Consider the following 16,723-nt stretch of genomic DNA (forward strand, 5'->3'; position numbering starts at 1 on the left):
ACCCTGTGCAAAGGAGGGTCTGTACAGGAGCTTTATTCATATATATTCATTCTCCATTCCTCCAGTTACCCTATTCACAAAGTTGCCTAATAGCGTGAAATGGCATTGAAAGAACAAGAGACCATTCTTGTTACTCCTTGTCTTCCTATAAGGTTTTCTTTCTCTCTCTCACAATTCTTGGGCTAAAATGGTCTCACTACCATGCCCTTTTGTGGTCGAAAGAGGCTTAACAATGACATGGTAGCAATGATCACCACCAGTTAAAATCTTATTCATTATTCTATATCGTATTATCCAGCACTATGCGCGTTCACGGTGATGTTTTAGGTATACATATTCATCATTTTACAGCATGTTGTTCATATTTTATGTAGATGGTGGTCTAAGGAGACGGTGGCGGTGGTTACGGGAGCAAACAAAGGTATCGGTTTTGCACTCGTAAAACGGCTGGCAGAGCTGGGGCTGACGGTGGTGCTAACGGCCCGAGACATTGGGAGAGGACTAAATGCAGTAGAATTACTGAAGAATGAAGGGCTTCATGTTTATTTCTTTCCTCTTGATGTTTCAGAACTCGCTTCCATCAAGATATTTGCATCATGGTTCCAAGAGAAATTTGGAACGTTGGATATTCTAGTGAGTTTTTCATATTCATTTATTACTTTGATCAGCTTAATTTGATATGCACGTCTAGAATTACATAGTCTATGCTTCGTGATCTTAGCATAAACTCATATCATGTTCCTCGCAGTAGAAAAGATGAAAACCAGTGTATTCTTCGCATAAAAATTAATATTTCTATAACATGCAATATTCTACCTAAGTTTCTTTTTATGTCAATAATATGAGAATATTATAATGACAATAATTTTTTCTAGATTAATAATTAATAAATATATAGAATTTTTAATGCCATCTTTTCATGTATACCCACAATCCAAATAATATTTTTTTTTGGGAATAAATTAGGTGGCACCAGTATAAAATAAAGAAAAAATAATTAAAAAACAATACCCTTCATTTCTTAATTGATATTTGATTCACTTATATATAAAATAATAAAATCAGAGGTTCATAAGGAATAAATATCTGAAACAGACATAAACTACTAAAATCATGTTGCTTAATTATTGGTAAAATAGATAATTTGGTACGAAAAATAATTTAACAAATTAAGTCAAAGATCATAAACAGAAATGATATATTGTTTTATTAGATTTTATTCTAGAATTTTGCACAGTTAAGTATTTTTATTATTTTAAGAAATATTACTGTATATTAGTAGGAAAACTGAAAATAATGACACCAGAGATAATATTGTTTTTTATAAACTAAGTTTCAAACTTGAGAATTGAGATCTTTGGTACATAATTTTGTGACATCGATCGTTTTAGTGACGAACACTTGTCCAATAATAAATAAATATTTATTTGGTACTTAATATGGTATAAAATTGAATTATTTAATAAATGATATTTTGATTTTATGAAATATTATGTATATTGTCAGGTAAATAATGCAGGGGTGTCATTCAATGATATAGGGGAGAATTCAGTGGAACATGCGGAGATTGTCATCAAAACCAATTTCTACGGTTCAAAATGGCTAACTGAGGCTCTCTTGCCTATGTTTCGACGATCAGATTCCGCCGGTCGAATTCTTAATATTATGTGTGTGTGTGTGTGAGTTGTGCTATTTGTACAGACCCATTTGCACAGGATCTATACAGATGTACACACATGGGGGTGGACCCCACACATGAGGTCCACCCTCATGTGAGAACTCCTGTACAGACCCTGTGCAAAGGAGGGTCTGTACAGGAGCTTTATTCATATATATTCATTCTCCATTCCTCCAGTTACCCTATTCACAAAGTTGCCTAATAGCGTGAAATGGCATTGAAAGAACAAGAGACCATTCTTGTTACTCCTTGTCTTCCTATAAGGTTTTCTTTCTCTCTCTCACAATTCTTGGGCTAAAATGGTCTCACTACCATGCCCTTTTGTGGTCGAAAGAGGCTTAACAATGACATGGTAGCAATGATCACCACCAGTTAAAATCTTATTCATTATTCTATATCGTATTATCCAGCACTATGCGCGTTCACGGTGATGTTTTAGGTATACATATTCATCATTTTACAGCATGTTGTTCATATTTTATGTAGATGGTGGTCTAAGGAGACGGTGGCGGTGGTTACGGGAGCAAACAAAGGTATCGGTTTTGCACTCGTAAAACGGCTGGCGGAGCTGGGGCTGACGGTGGTGCTAACGGCCCGAGACATTGGGAGGGGACTAAATGCAGTAAAATTACTGAAGAATGAAGGACTTCATGTTTATTTCTTTCCTCTTGATGTTTCAGAACTCGCTTCCATCAAGATATTTGCATCATGGTTCCAAGAGAAATTTGGAACGTTGGATATTCTAGTGAGTTTTTCATATACATTTATTACTTTGATCAGCTTAATTTGATATGCACGTCTAGAATTACATAGTCTATGCTTCGTGATCTTAGCATAAACTCATATCATGTTCCTCGCAGTAGAAAAGATGAAAACCAGTGTATTCTTCGCATAAAAATAAATATTTCTATAAACATGCAATATTCTACCTAAGTTTCTTTTTATGTCAATAATATGAGAATATTATAATGACAATAATTTTTTCTAGATTAATAATTAATAAATATATAGAATTTTTAATGCCATCTTTTCATGTATACCCACAATCCAAATAATATTTTTTTTTGGGAATAAATTAGGTGGCACCAGTATAAAATAAAGAAAAAATAATTAAAAAACAATACCCTTCATTTCTTAATTGATATTTGATTCACTTATATATAAAATAATAAAATCAGAGGTTCATAAGGAATAAATATCTGAAACAGACATAAACTACTAAAATCATGTTGCTTAATTATTGGTAAAATAGATAATTTGGTACGAAAAATAATTTAACAAATTAAGTCAAAGATCATAAACAGAAATGATATATTGTTTTATTAGATTTTATTCTAGAATTTTGCACAGTTAAGTATTTTTATTATTTTAAGAAATATTACTGTATATTAGTAGGAAAACTGAAAATAATGACACCAGAGATAATATTGTTTTTTATAAACTAAGTTTCAAACTTGAGAATTGAGATCTTTGGTACATAATTTTGTGACATCGATCGTTTTAGTGACGAACACTTGTCCAATAATAAATAAATATTTATTTGGTACTTAATATGGTATAAAATTGAATTATTTAATAAATGATATTTTGATTTTATGAAATATTATGTATATTGTCAGGTAAATAATGCAGGGGTGTCATTCAATGATATAGGGGAGAATTCAGTGGAACATGCGGAGATTGTCATCAAAACCAATTTCTACGGTTCAAAATGGCTAACTGAGGCTCTCTTGCCTATGTTTCGACGATCAGATTCCGCCGGTCGAATTCTTAATATCAGTTCTAGACTCGGATTATTAAACGTAAGTCAACACCGAACCTCGTTAATTTTCATGTACATTACAACACTTGACAAGAAATTTTACTTTTAATTATTCGATCAATTTTGTTGTAAGAAATCATTAGTTGCTTGTAATAAAAATATGATCATCGAGCGATTTTACTGGACAAAAGTTATTTTCTTTAAAAATGAATTTCTTGTAGTGCTTCATTTTTGGTAAAATAATAACTCCAAATATTAACTCTCTCCACAAGCTTATTTATTATTTTATCAAACCTATTAATTTTAAGTTTAAAAATTGAAAGAAACTTAAATTTATAAATAACTTTAATTTGAATTCAAATATATTTGGATTTATTATACGTAAATAAATTAATTTTTTACATTAAAACAGGAGTTAGTTTTAAGTCATTTGCCAACTTTAACTAACAAATTTGTTTATTTTAAGTTTTAAGCGTAGCCATACATGCACTGAGCTTATTTTGAAACTTAAAAATAATTAATTTGCTTATTTTGATTATAGCTTCTTTTAATTTAGAATTAAGTACTTATGCTTGCAGAAGCTGAAGAATCCGAAATTAAGAGAGATGCTTCTGGACGAAGAAAAACTATCAGAAGATCAAATTGATGGAATGTTGAAATTATTCATTGAAAATGTTAAGAGTGAGACATGGAAGAGCCATGGATGGCCAGAAGTCTGGACTGATTATGCAGTCTCAAAACTTGCACTAAATGCACATTCAAGGTTTCTGGCAAAGCGTTTTCAGGGACTTGGGTTAAGCGTTAATTGCTTCTGTCCTGGATTCACTCAGACTTCCATGACCGGTGGTAAGGGCAAGCACACGTCGGAAGCCGTGGCAGAGGTGGCCGCATGCCTTGTATTGCTTCCGCCGGAAAAGTTGCTTACCGGGAAGTTCTACGTGGCATCTAGCGCAGGTGTTTATTCAAAGTTGTAATAAATTAAAGGCGGATAATGTAGCTAGTTTCTTGAAAAGAGTATTGTTGTTCATCAAGAGTGATGATGATTCAATAAACTATGCGACAATGAAGTTAGTTTCACATTGTTCAATGAAGTTGGAATTCATTTTTGTTCAATATGGATTGGAAGTAGCCCCGCTATCACATAAACTAGTGATCATGTTGCTCGAGTAGGATTTTTTGTTTGGAAATGGTGGGTTGAGCTTATTCCAAGTTGTAATGGGATTATAAATGAAGCTTTAGGAGCTGTTAGGGTAGAGATGTGTAACAAGTTAGCAATGGCTCATTAATGTTGTGTGTTTAAGTATTTGTTCGTGTTTCTTTCGTTTTTGTTCGGTTAAAATCAAACATTAATTTCAATTATATATTATTTTGATTAATTTATTTTGATTACACACAAATTCAATAGCATCTGTATGATTTGTCAGAACTTCAATAATTTAATATTCAATAAATTAATAATTTTAATTAAATCATACTTTTGGCTGGTCCGAAGATAACGTGCAAAATTAATAACTCGCTAAATTTATAAGATATTCATAAAGATTCAACGTAATACATAAATTAATTATTTCCTGATACAATAGCTTATGATTTAAATATGAAGTCTTCCTAATATATGATTCAATCATTATCTATTTCTTCTTAAAATTGAAGTCACCTTGGCAAAATTGTTCTCTTGTACACGATGGATAAGATAAAATGTGCCCACAGATACCATGTCAGTAAATTGTTGAATTGTCAATAATGACGGCTTGATTGCTAACGTGACATTGACATGTCAAGTGTGAGCACAATAAACTTTTGATCACCGCGAGCAAGAAATCATCTTTGGTCACCTTGAATCTTATCTCTATCTTTTCTTAATATGTTAAGAACTTCTTAGTGTAATTTTCTCATTACGCAACACAAAAAATTATACGCCCTGTTTGACACCCATCTGTTTCACTCTTTTTTTTTACACTCTTTTTTAATTACATATTCACATAATAAAATATTTTATACGTCTAAAACTTTTCTCTACTTTTTAATAACACATTTTTCCAATAATAAATATTCAAAACATTGTTTTTTTGAAAATAATGGAGGCATAATACTTTGTGTTATAGTTTTTGCTTGGTTAAAAGTTTATAAAATAGAACGATCTAGTCCATTAAACAATATAGTTGAACTCCAACCTTCAGAATCCCCACCGCCTCGCCTCTAGAGCTTTGTGAGGTAGTCCATTAAACAATATAAAAAAAGGTTAAACCCTAACCTTAAGGGTCCCCCATCACCCCTGCCCTGGAGTATCGTGAGGGAGGTAAATCGCAGGTTATGCCTCCAAGGGTACAGGGTGGAAGACTGCCTGTACACTTGCACTTACTCAAGAGTCAAATCCATATTTCAGGACTATTTTGGGGGGACAATGAGTAAATTCGTGAATTTTACTTTGCTAAACAAATACATAGAGATGTGAGTTGATCCTATGTTTGGATCGTGTTCATAAATTATTTATAAACATTTAAACTACTTTTTATCTAAATATTTGAGAAATTCCCAGTACTATCTATTTATATTAATATGTTACTCAAATTTTCTACTAAGTAGGAAATGAATCAGTTTCAGCATCATGATTATCCCTCTGTATGTATTACCAATGGAGATATATTATAAGGTAAATATAAATAATATTGTAAATTTTGATTTATATGCAGTAGCGAGAAAAGAAAATCGGGTTACCCCATTCCTCTCCAGTCTTAAATGCTGATTTTCCTGAGCGAGTAACTCGTTCTTGAAGATGGTATGTTATTGTGCATAAAATTGGTTGAAGGCTTATACTTATTAACACATTGAAGGATTGCCTAGTGTTGAAAATTGTTTATCCAAATTCAGTCGAGTGAACCATTTATGTAGTCAAATTTCAAATTTCATTTTTGTTGGCACTGTTTAAAAGCTATTAAAATAAAATTAAAAAAAATTAGTTACTAATAAAATTAATAAAGTAGTAATTGTTGAAAAAATAGATGTGCATAAATTATATCCAAATAACATACATTTTATGTGCGTAAAATCGGACAGAATTTTGACTCAAAATTCCAACAATTGATGGTTCCAACTCCTCTTAGAAATCTTAGGATTACATAATGATGATTGATGAGTTTGAAAGAAAAATCGAATGATGATTGACGAATTTGAAAGAAAAATTGGAGAATTAAGTTGTAAAGGAATTCTAGTTTTATGAATGTTGAAGATTCATGAACCAACATCAGATTTGCGCGACATTATTCTGCTTGTCAATGGTTACCAATAGTGTCTTGTCCTTGCATCTCTTGAATTCAATTTTGCAATGGTGGGTTGGGTAGCACTGGACAATAGTAAGTAAGAGAAAACTGAAATCTTACTTATTGTATTGTCTAGTCTTGCTGTTGACTGTTGCATGACGAATATGCCCTTTGTGGAAGTTGTAGTTTCGGTTCCTAATTCTTATAATGTTCCTTTTATTCTTGGCTTATTGCCGTTTTGCCCTCAACTATTTAGAGAATAACTAGTTGGTGATCTATTCATTGCTCGTGTAAGGCGCAGGCTCAGAAGGCATGACCAAAGTTGTTTGATTCTTTATTAAGAAATGTCCGAGCTTTTAGGACACCGTGCCCTTGCACCAGAGACTAAGAATCTGGTTGTTGCTGGAGGATTGACAGTTTTCGTCTTTGGCATTTATTTATACACCATGAGAGCTGTTGGTGGTACTGATGAACTACGGGTAGCAAGTGATAAGTTTGAAGAGCAGAAACATAGGACTGAATCCCAAGCAACCTTGGCACCAAAGGCTTAATTGTATGCTCCATATAAACATGGCAATGTAACAAGGAAAAAGAGTTGTGCAGCTGAAAAAAGCTCAGTACTCCTTTGTTCTTGACTCAAGAGTACTCTTTCTGATTTCCAAATGTTAACAAAATTTAAGTATTTTACTGTAATTCTCTAGATTTTTTTTAACTTGTTGATTAATCATTTGAGTCACCTGTGAGTTGGATAATCATAACTTGCACATATCATTACAAAGCACCAGTTGAACCTCAAATCACAGGAAACTTCAGCCATGGAAATTGGTAAGTTGCAATTTTTGAATTAGCTCGTAATGCTGAGTGAGTAATCATCACTTGACAGCTCAAACAGACAATAATGGAGCTACCTTAGAAGATGAGTTAGACATTGTATTTATGAAGGACTATGGGGTACTGAGTTATTAAGCCGAGCTAGATTTGAACTAGCATGGACATATCGCCTAAAAATTTAACGTCCATCTCCAGTAAGTGCTCAGTCATCAGTAATGGAAGAATGTGTTTAGGCTTACTGTCTATCCATGATCAATGTTCACCTTGGAAATTCAGCTACCAAGTGCTACTCGAAAAGTAAAGGCATACAAGGCCACAAGGCTTACAAACTCTGGCCAATTTCTTTGGTGGATATTTAGGGCATTAGAAACAAAATTGCTTAGGTTGACGAAGTCCAGTAAAAATCATCAACACAAGGATTCTAAATATGATAGTTTTAAAAAAGGGGTTTAACATATTCTTTCTCAAATGTGCATTGGATTGATCAATACATATCTGGAGAACCTACACTGCTATATGTTCATACAATACATAATTATTTCTAAAAATCATCATTCAGCCGTATTCTATGCTATTTGAAACTGAGAACTAGAGTGGTTCTTCATCCCATAAAAACTTCAGAGCGATTGCAGATAAATAGATGCCTCCATAAAGATAAACAATGATAAAACAAGACGAAATGGGTGATCTCTTGCAGGACGTGGTAATAACCTAAAGGTTTCAATCTTTGATGAGCAGAGATGTCTTTAATCTTCCAACAAGATGCGGCAACATCTTGATGCTGTCTTGAATGGACTGATCAACACACGACTCCAAATCCTTCATGGCATCACTTCGATTCTGCTGGACCTTGGCCGTCTCAAATTTGTCTTGGCAGACCATCAGAGACCGGTTCAATTTTTCCTGTACGTATCAAAAAACATTCAGATAAACACATTTGAATGTATAGATTAGATAGTGAAGAACAGACGGAACTTCATTCAGAAATGCAACAAAAAGGCTAAAAAGAAGTTACATCACATGGGAACATGTCAATTTATTAACCATGGCATTAAGGTCCCTCTGGACAACCATGAAGAAAAGATTTCCAGTGTAGTAGTATTATTAAAGTCACCACATCCTGGACCTGTGAGGTGCACCTCAAGACCCATACGAGAACCTTGGCATTATGCTCTCATTAGTTTAAAGAAATTACTGTGTACACATCCTCCAGCATATATCATCCTGTCAAATTCTTACATCCTTATACATGTGCGAACACTTGCATCTTATAGGTAGCCAAAAAGCAATTTTGGTTGTTTACCAACTTGAAACTCCCACGTCATTTCTGACAGTTAAACAATCAACAAGAAATGTCTCCAGCAGCTTATTGTAGGTCATAATTTCAAAGTCACCATCATTCAATGGATAAAATGTTTACAAAACATTTTTAAGCCTAAATAACCCAAACAAGGACTATCCCAAACCAAAGTTGATTAACAAGAGTTTATATTGTTTCAGTTTTTGTTAGATTTTATTTGCAATAATGGAGAGATGAATGAGAGAAATCGACACAAGTATTTATGTGGTTTGGCGATTTGCCTATGTCCACGAGAAGCGAATCGGAGATAATTCTTAATCAGTATGAATAATAGTATTACATCATTAGTATTTTCAATTTTTTACTAAACCAATGCCCAAGCCCAAACAAAACTTTAAGGCCCGCACAAGAAAATACTCTTGTACCGCATCGGCCTATTTAATCTAGTAAACGTGTTTCACTCTATATAAGCCGCACATACACAACAGTTTTCCATTACACAAACTAAAATCTTCAATACAAAAGACATCAATATACTCAATGAAGGTAAAAGGAACGACGAAAAAGGGTCTTATTGTCCATCCGACCAAAATGAAATTCACATGAAACTTCTCTAGTGACCTTTTTAATTAAACTGAAAAGATCAAACATAATGCAATTCTTGCTTTAGTGCACCATGTGAGTTTAAACTCTCTTCTTTATTGATCACCAAATATCTGACCAGGGCTACCTCAAAACACAAACATCAACATCAATTTTGTGCAACCAAAAGATATCTGCAAGAGCATGGAAGAGGCTTCACCAGAATAAAACACCTTTTGCTCATTTCCACTTTAAAGCCATAGCTATTTTCATAATAATATAATGTAAAATCTACCTTCCAAGAAAAATATGTGACCCATCGAATCCTAACTGTATGTAGTAGTACTAATGCACATAAAAATATAACAAGGCTTCCTATCTGCATGAAGGCTGAGCTTCTGACCATAACATTTAAGTGAGATAAATGAGTCAAACATAGCCAGTTAAATTACAAACAGTAAGCAGCTAAGTCCTCTTTGTTTCTTTTGTTCACATATGAAACTGAGAAAATGCTCTTGATATCAATTATAAGCCACTTTCCCCAACCAACATCACCGCAACAAATGACATTTTCTTCACTTTCTTTGTCTTACATCTTGAACCGTTTGGAGAAATATAAAAATAGAAGAGGTTGGGTAATGAGGAAAAAAATGATGAATTTATAGAACAGGGAAAAAAAGAAAAACATCAGACAGGCCATGAAGACTGGTAACTTGAAAAAATACATGTTAGGCTGCAGAGATCCATGGTCCTTGGCCCCATTTTTTCCAATTGAACACTTGTGTACAAGATCTACGTAGAAAGGGATAAAATGACATGGAATAAAATAATAAATAAAAATCTAAACTACACTCTAGAACACATAGATTAAATTTTACATATCTAATATAGCAATATAAACTCCTGTAGAGGTACCGTTATGCCCTAACAATTAGAGGTAATTTATCCTCTTAAATTGCATGAAAATCTTGAATTATTATTTACAAAATTGTATAAAATACATCCATATACCATCATGCATTCATACACAAGCACATGGTCACCCACGCACCAAGACCCATTCATCAGATTCCCATAATGAATGAGCTTATTATCATGATTATTAACTAAACAAAGAGAAAGATTAATGAATACAACTAAATAGAATTCAACAACAAAAACATTAAAAATAACCTATGTTCTGCCCATTAACAGCCATTATTCCTATTGTAAACCATCACACCCATTCTCAAAACAAGCCAAAGAAATTTCGAGAAAATAATCCAGAAAGAGTGACTATTACCTGAAATTTAGCCATCTCATTTTCGACAAGATTCTGAGCAGTGAGCACAGGAACGGTGCAGTGCTCTACACAATTGCTAATCTCATCCTGCTTTCTCCTCCTGTCGAAACACTCGTAGGCGCACTTAAAATATGCTTGCTGAAATCCCACAAATCATATTAGACAACAAATAAAAAATTAATCAATTGAAAAAATAAACACGCAAACCTAGCAAGAAATGTAAGTGTGTCTGTATATAAAGGAGACCTGGAGGGTAAAATTGACATGGTCCTGAACAACAGAGAGTTCCGATTGGGCAGCGCTGTTGACCTCGTTGAGTTTCTGCCTCAATCTTTCGTTCACAATTCGTTCTTCTGCTGCAGCTATGTGGTCCATTCTTGAATTTTCTGGTTTATTTTTCTTCTTTTCGTTATGTTTATTTGGGGGCTTTGTTTTGGGGGAATTTAGGGTTTAGGGATTTTGCTGGGTTTAAGGCCTTTTGCCTTTTCTTTTTGAAGCCAAAATGAGATTTAATATTGCTTGTCTGAACCGGTGAGCGTGGGTGCAAAATGGTTCGGTTCGTAGAAAATCCTGAACCGTGAACAAATGGTTTTCAAACAATGAAATCATTAAGGGTGCATTTAATTTCAAGTATGACGTTTGCATGAAAAAAATAAATTTTAGATAATTCAATATCCTATAACTTATTTACATGAGAATTGTAAATTATATGTGTTTGATTGACTTAATTTTGAACCTAAAAAATATTATACTTGTTCGATTTTTATTGGTAGGTAGATGAGAGAGTGAATTTCTTAGAAAATAAAATCCTACTCCATTTGAAGAAAATATTTTTGTTGAGGAAAATATGGTTGCGTGACCAAAAGTGAAAAAATATTTTTTATGGAAAAAAATGTCAATCAAACAGTACACATGTAGGAATTTGGATGGAAAAAATATATTTTTCACGAAAAATATTGACAATCAAACGGATTTTAATTCTAATATTAATTATGGAAATGAAGCACAATCGTATCGAATGATTTCAATTTGTTTTGATTGATTCCATAATCAAAAATTTTAAATCATTAATACAAATTGTACAGAATTATACGTAAAGTAACAAAAAGTCCCATCTTCATACAAAATATTGTGCAGTAAATATATATTCACCAAGTGAACAAATAAACATAATTGAATTAGAATCGGTTATGATTATTGGTTCTTGGTACTAGAACCAAATTGAACAAAAACCAACGGGTTGTTGGTTCAAGGAACAAGATCCGTTTAAAAATGGAATCACATCAAACTGGTTAGTTTTGGTTTGATTCGATTGGTTTCAATTCGCTTATCGACCCTTACTTGTTAAGCGTTCACATATGCACATATGCTCAGAATGTTTTCGAAACGCCTCACATGTGGTATGCTCATAATAATGTAGTCTACCCATTTTGTTGATCTCATATGCACGCCCAAACATAAAAATTGCACGCATTTGTGTGGAAAATGGTGTGAAATTAACTTAGCAAAGCCAGCTTACTTTTATAATTAAAAAAAAAAAAAAAAAAAAAAAAAAAAAAAAAAAAAAAAAAAAAAAAAAAAAAAAGAAGGAAAGTCTAACAAACACTAAATTAGGCCAAACCACCCAAGCCCAAGAATTATATACAGCAATCTTTAGGGTTTAACGTCTAAAAATGGCAAGCCCAAGCCTTCTTCTTCGATCTTCTTCTAGCTTTACTAACAAGTGATATTAGTAATGCACAATCTTAAATCTTACCATCTACAACAGGAATAAAAAATTTCAATTGAAATAAGGGAGCCAATGAAATTGATTTTACATCGGATGACAATGGAAGATGATTTGAACAAAGAAATAAATTAGAATCCGATGAAGAGATAGACAACATTTAGGGTTTTTAAGTCAGTGTGTGTGTGTGTGTGTGGGGTTTAGAATATATTTGAAAAATATATAAAATTCAAAAAATGTATTATTTTATTTCCTTATGAATTTAGAATAATTAAAATAATATTAACAATTGAAATAAGCATAATTACGCATACGTTCGTAATGCTTGTTGTTCGATCGAAACGTATTGTCATACATTACGCATTTTGGAACCCGACTTGTTAGTATTGCTTTCAAGCACTTATAGACAATAAATCTCACATAATGTGTGGATAATAAATAAATAATTAGCTGTGAATTCTGCATAATATGAGTAAAAAAAATGTTAGCAATACCGAACCTATATTACTTAGGTCAAAGCAGTAGTAGCATCAATGAATATTAAGAGTAAGATTAGCACATTATTTATTTGTGCTTACATGACATTTCTTTATTCTTATGTAATACAAATTAACATTGGAGATGCTTTAATACATGTTCCACGCTATTGCACTCTCACATGACAAAACGACAAAGTAAAAGCGATTGCTAACTATTGTAGAGATGGCTAAATTATCCACTCCTATCTTTCCATGCATTGTCCCCCTCGATTAGTAAATTGGACGGGGACTGAGAACAAACTCCAACATCAAATTTTCTTACCTAGCTTTGATGTATTCATTTATTTTATATTTATATTTTTTTAAGTTATATTTTAAAATTAATACAAAAAACTCATAACCATCTCGTGCCGTTTCTCAAAAATCCTGGATGGAGCGAAATGGATTGGCTGCTCTGTTGCCATTCCTATATAACTGTTGTGGCTGTATTGCAAACCTACATACATTTTGGCTCTTGTTTTTAAATTATCAAATCACCTTTTATTTATATTTATATGTTTTAAAAGAATTTCATTCAGACTGCGATTGAAATGAAAACGAAACATTCAGACTAACTGCACTTATGGACAACGGATTATGCCTATTTTCCTATTAAACGTTTCTTTGATTAAAAAATTTTCAAGAAATAAATTTTTTTTTTTTTTTTTTAAAGAATGTGATTAAAAATATGAAGAAAAGATATGGATTTCATAAAATATATATTTAAAAATGATTTTGAAATTTTTTAAAAAATCTCTCCTAAACAAACTCAAAATCAAAAGATACGAAGAACATAAAATTATAGTGTCTCAAGGAATTGTGTTTATTGGGCAAGGAACTAAATGAAAATTTGGGGGAAAAAATCAATTACGATCGAATAACTGCAAAAACGGGTGAAGACATGTAGCGATTTGTTCGAGGCCGTAATCAAAATTGAAAATCGATTTGACAGGCACGGAGAATCGCAGACTATTATTGCCAACCTTCAATGCAAGTGATTCGTCATCAGAAATCGACGCTCTTGCTCTGCAAATTGGCTTTTTTCGCCCTTGTAATGCAAAATCAATTCAAAGAAAATAATAATTGAAAAAAAAATGGAAAAAATCATTACGACGATGAACCTCCAAAGATACAGAGATAAAAGATAGAAAGAAATGGGGAGGCATTCGAATTTATAGGCTGACGAAGGAAAGAGGAACAGAGAAACCCTAGATGTGAATTGTCTAAATTACCCACGATATTTACTCTTATAATAATATAAGAGGCTGATTATCCCAATTGTCATGTATCGCAAGGTGATGACTTGATACTTGACATAGCATAGGAATATTATGGTATAATGTGGAAAAATGAGATAGACCTATGATCAATAAGGTCCAAATTTGGACAGTACATGACTATGAAGGCGTCGCCAAATTTAATGGGGGAGTGACTTACATCCCCCATGGTCGAGGCCAATACGTCCAGATTGTGGCTAGGAAATTCGGATAACACAGATAGTGCGTTACGGTTAGATGGAAGTACCTGCAGTAGGAGACACGGATAGGGGAAACACAAGCACTACGGTAGGGGACGCAGGACGAACCTACGACAGGGGATGCAGGTCGAACAACACAAAAACCTGTGACAGGGGAAGCAGGAAAGGACCAAGTTAGGAACTGTGGCAGGGGGACGCAGAAAGGCAAAACTCAAGCAGACGCAGCAGAGGATGCAACGGGAACAACAACGCAAGTAGATTGCGGCAGAGGACATAACAGCAACGCAGGCAGACTGTGTAGGTAGCCGCAGGCTTGGGACATACCATGGATTATAGCTGGTTGTTTTGAATGCAAGTGAGTGTCAACTTGAACCAATTGGGCAACTTGCAGAACAAGGCCAACATGCCACTTGACACTTTGCTTGAGGAAGTAAAGTCCAACTTGGCCACCTTGATAGAGACATATCCACTTGCACACATAAGTTGTAGAGATTTTTTTTTTTTTTTTTTTTTTAACGAGGTGTCCCAGCTTACGCCAGACTATATCCTCGTCCCTGAACTTCCGGCCCCTCAGCAGCTCAGGGAGATAAATCGCCGGATGTGCCCAAGTTGACCAGGGTTCGAACAGTCTTTGTACTCCTGACCCCAAGGGAGCCTCCTCCATGGTTAGTTGCAGAGATTTACTTGCATGGAAAGTGACATGCCAACTAACATAGAGTTAGGAAAGGGGCAAGATACAATGCAACAAGGTAACTTGTAAGGTAGTCAATTCCAGCTTTGCCACCTTATGGTCAAAGGAGGTTTAAGGCAATTGGAAACAAATGAGAGCCCATGGATCAAGATTAATCATAGTCATTGATGACAACTTGCATGCCATGAGTTTACCTATAAATAGAGGGACTTGATCATTTGTAGTTCATATGAATGAATTGAATGGAGTAGAGGGAAAAATAGAGAGTTGAGAAAAAATTCCCATGAATGGAATTGGAGTAAAGTAAGACTGAGTGATATCTTTGTAGAGAGAAAATTGTAGTGAGTTTGTAAATAGTTTTCTCTTATATTAATACAAAGAAATTTCTCCAAATATATCGTGTGCTCTTTTCTTCATAAATTTCGTATTTACCATCTCTACCAAATTAAACATATAATTTAGCCTCATTTGATTAAATTATTGTGAAGGTATAAAGCTGACTTAACGTTATCTCACGGGGACAAAACTGTTGAAACGTTAAGACCGCAAGGTTTTTACGTAGTTCATGTGAAACGAAATTAGGCCTATGACACAGTGCTCTAAATTTTCCTTTACGTGACATTTCATCTATTTTTAAAAATTATAAAAAATCGAAATATCTCTTAATAAATAATTTCATTGCCTAAACAAAGGAAGAAATTTTACATTTTCAATTTTTATCTCGTGTTATTAGCGGTGGGCATTGTTACAGGAACGATTAAAACTAGAATAGAATAAATTGAAGTATCTGATTCGATATAATTGATTCAATTCTAGATCTTAAACTGAAAGTTGAAGTCTAGTTTTTTATTCTAAATACATAACTAAATTTTAATTCGATTCCAAAAGTATTTTTCAGAATAACTTAATTAAATTAATATTTATTCAGAATAAATGAATAATCAACAATAATTTGTTCAACAAGCAAGCAAACATGATCCGATTCCAATGAAACTAGATGAGAGTTAACAAAAAGGCCATCCCATTTACATCATAACACAAAATATTGGTCAAACACTTGAAGTCATCGCATGACCGATCATGTGATTGTTGGGATCCGAGGCGAAATCCATGAATTAGGTCCCCAAAATCAACACAAATTCAAAATTCAACAGTATATTATGTAACATATTGTTAACTTAAAACTCCACATTAAAACAACAAACAAATATATTATAGTATCCATTGAATATCTTATATTATGGTGTCCATTTACTTTCTCTGGAATATGAAATTAAAGTCTTGCGGTCTAACAGTAAAAGTAACAACGAGATCAAAAGGCAATGCAATTTGAAAATTCGAGTACCTACCACAATTGGCTGACCAATTACCAGTATACTTCAAAGAGGTTTATGGTGCCCGTTTAATATCATAAACAGATTCCATTAAATTGGGATAGATAAAATGGCTTGACGTCAACCCTACAAGTGGAAATGACAGTCAAATTCACATCAAAATAACCCTAATGAAGAGAAGAAAATGTCAAATAAGAACAGTAAATGCTCTAAATACTTGCCTCTCCATTTTTTACTAGAGTTGAAATGCTAGTCGCATTTGTGCCGAAAACAGAAATCTGG

The 16,723-nt window shown here is 33.4% G+C and overlaps 3 protein-coding genes across 3 annotated transcripts; 2 read left to right on the forward strand and 1 right to left on the reverse strand.

Moving 5' to 3' along the window:
• The first annotated feature begins 42 nt into the window (after positions 1 to 42).
• LOC111393011 (salutaridine reductase-like) lies at positions 43 to 1,683 on the forward strand. Its single transcript, XM_023018411.1, has 3 exons — positions 43 to 152; positions 375 to 633; positions 1,507 to 1,683. The coding sequence occupies exons 1-3, from the start codon at positions 100 to 102 to the stop codon at positions 1,681 to 1,683; spliced, it is 489 nt and encodes a 162-aa protein (XP_022874179.1). The 5' UTR covers positions 43 to 99.
• Positions 1,684 to 1,838: 155 nt separating this feature from the next.
• LOC111394068 (salutaridine reductase-like) lies at positions 1,839 to 4,743 on the forward strand. The gene is made up of 4 exons (XM_023019847.1): positions 1,839 to 1,942; positions 2,165 to 2,423; positions 3,298 to 3,480; positions 4,019 to 4,743. Exons 1-4 carry the CDS (start codon positions 1,890 to 1,892, stop codon positions 4,412 to 4,414), a joined length of 891 nt encoding a protein of 296 aa, XP_022875615.1. The 5' UTR covers positions 1,839 to 1,889; the 3' UTR covers positions 4,415 to 4,743.
• A 3,207-nt stretch (positions 4,744 to 7,950) lies between these two features.
• On the reverse strand, positions 7,951 to 11,183 carry LOC111393580 (protein FAM136A-like). Its single transcript, XM_023019185.1, has 3 exons — positions 10,942 to 11,183; positions 10,696 to 10,833; positions 7,951 to 8,434 (listed from the first exon to the last, which is right to left on the reverse strand). The coding sequence occupies exons 1-3, from the start codon at positions 11,068 to 11,070 to the stop codon at positions 8,252 to 8,254; spliced, it is 450 nt and encodes a 149-aa protein (XP_022874953.1). The 5' UTR covers positions 11,071 to 11,183; the 3' UTR covers positions 7,951 to 8,251.
• Positions 11,184 to 16,723: the final 5,540 nt, after the last annotated feature.

The sequence above is a fragment of the Olea europaea genome, chromosome 4, assembly GCF_002742605.1.
Source record: "Olea europaea var. sylvestris chromosome 4, O_europaea_v1, whole genome shotgun sequence".
NCBI lineage: Eukaryota > Viridiplantae > Streptophyta > Magnoliopsida > Lamiales > Oleaceae > Olea > Olea europaea.

What these genes read in the sequence shown, in the direction of transcription:
- LOC111393011 (XM_023018411.1), top strand. Translation starts at nt 100, where the DNA reads ATGGCATTGAAAGAACAAGAGACCATTCTTGTTACTCCTTGTCTTCCT. An exon ending in ACTCCTTGTCTTCCTATAAG is followed by an intron (nt 153 to 374) that starts GTTTTCTTTCTC and finishes TATTTTATGTAG; the next exon opens with ATGGTGGTCTAAGGAGACGG. An exon ending in TTGGAACGTTGGATATTCTA is followed by an intron (nt 634 to 1,506) that starts GTGAGTTTTTCA and finishes GTATATTGTCAG; the next exon opens with GTAAATAATGCAGGGGTGTC.
- LOC111394068 (XM_023019847.1), top strand. Translation starts at nt 1,890, where the DNA reads ATGGCATTGAAAGAACAAGAGACCATTCTTGTTACTCCTTGTCTTCCT. An exon ending in ACTCCTTGTCTTCCTATAAG is followed by an intron (nt 1,943 to 2,164) that starts GTTTTCTTTCTC and finishes TATTTTATGTAG; the next exon opens with ATGGTGGTCTAAGGAGACGG. An exon ending in TTGGAACGTTGGATATTCTA is followed by an intron (nt 2,424 to 3,297) that starts GTGAGTTTTTCA and finishes GTATATTGTCAG; the next exon opens with GTAAATAATGCAGGGGTGTC.
- LOC111393580 (XM_023019185.1), bottom strand. Translation starts at nt 11,070, where the DNA reads ATGGACCACATAGCTGCAGCAGAAGAACGAATTGTGAACGAAAGATTG. An exon ending in ATGTCAATTTTACCCTCCAG is followed by an intron (nt 10,834 to 10,941) that starts GTCTCCTTTATA and finishes GTGGGATTTCAG; the next exon opens with CAAGCATATTTTAAGTGCGC. An exon ending in ATGAGATGGCTAAATTTCAG is followed by an intron (nt 8,435 to 10,695) that starts GTAATAGTCACT and finishes TGATACGTACAG; the next exon opens with GAAAAATTGAACCGGTCTCT.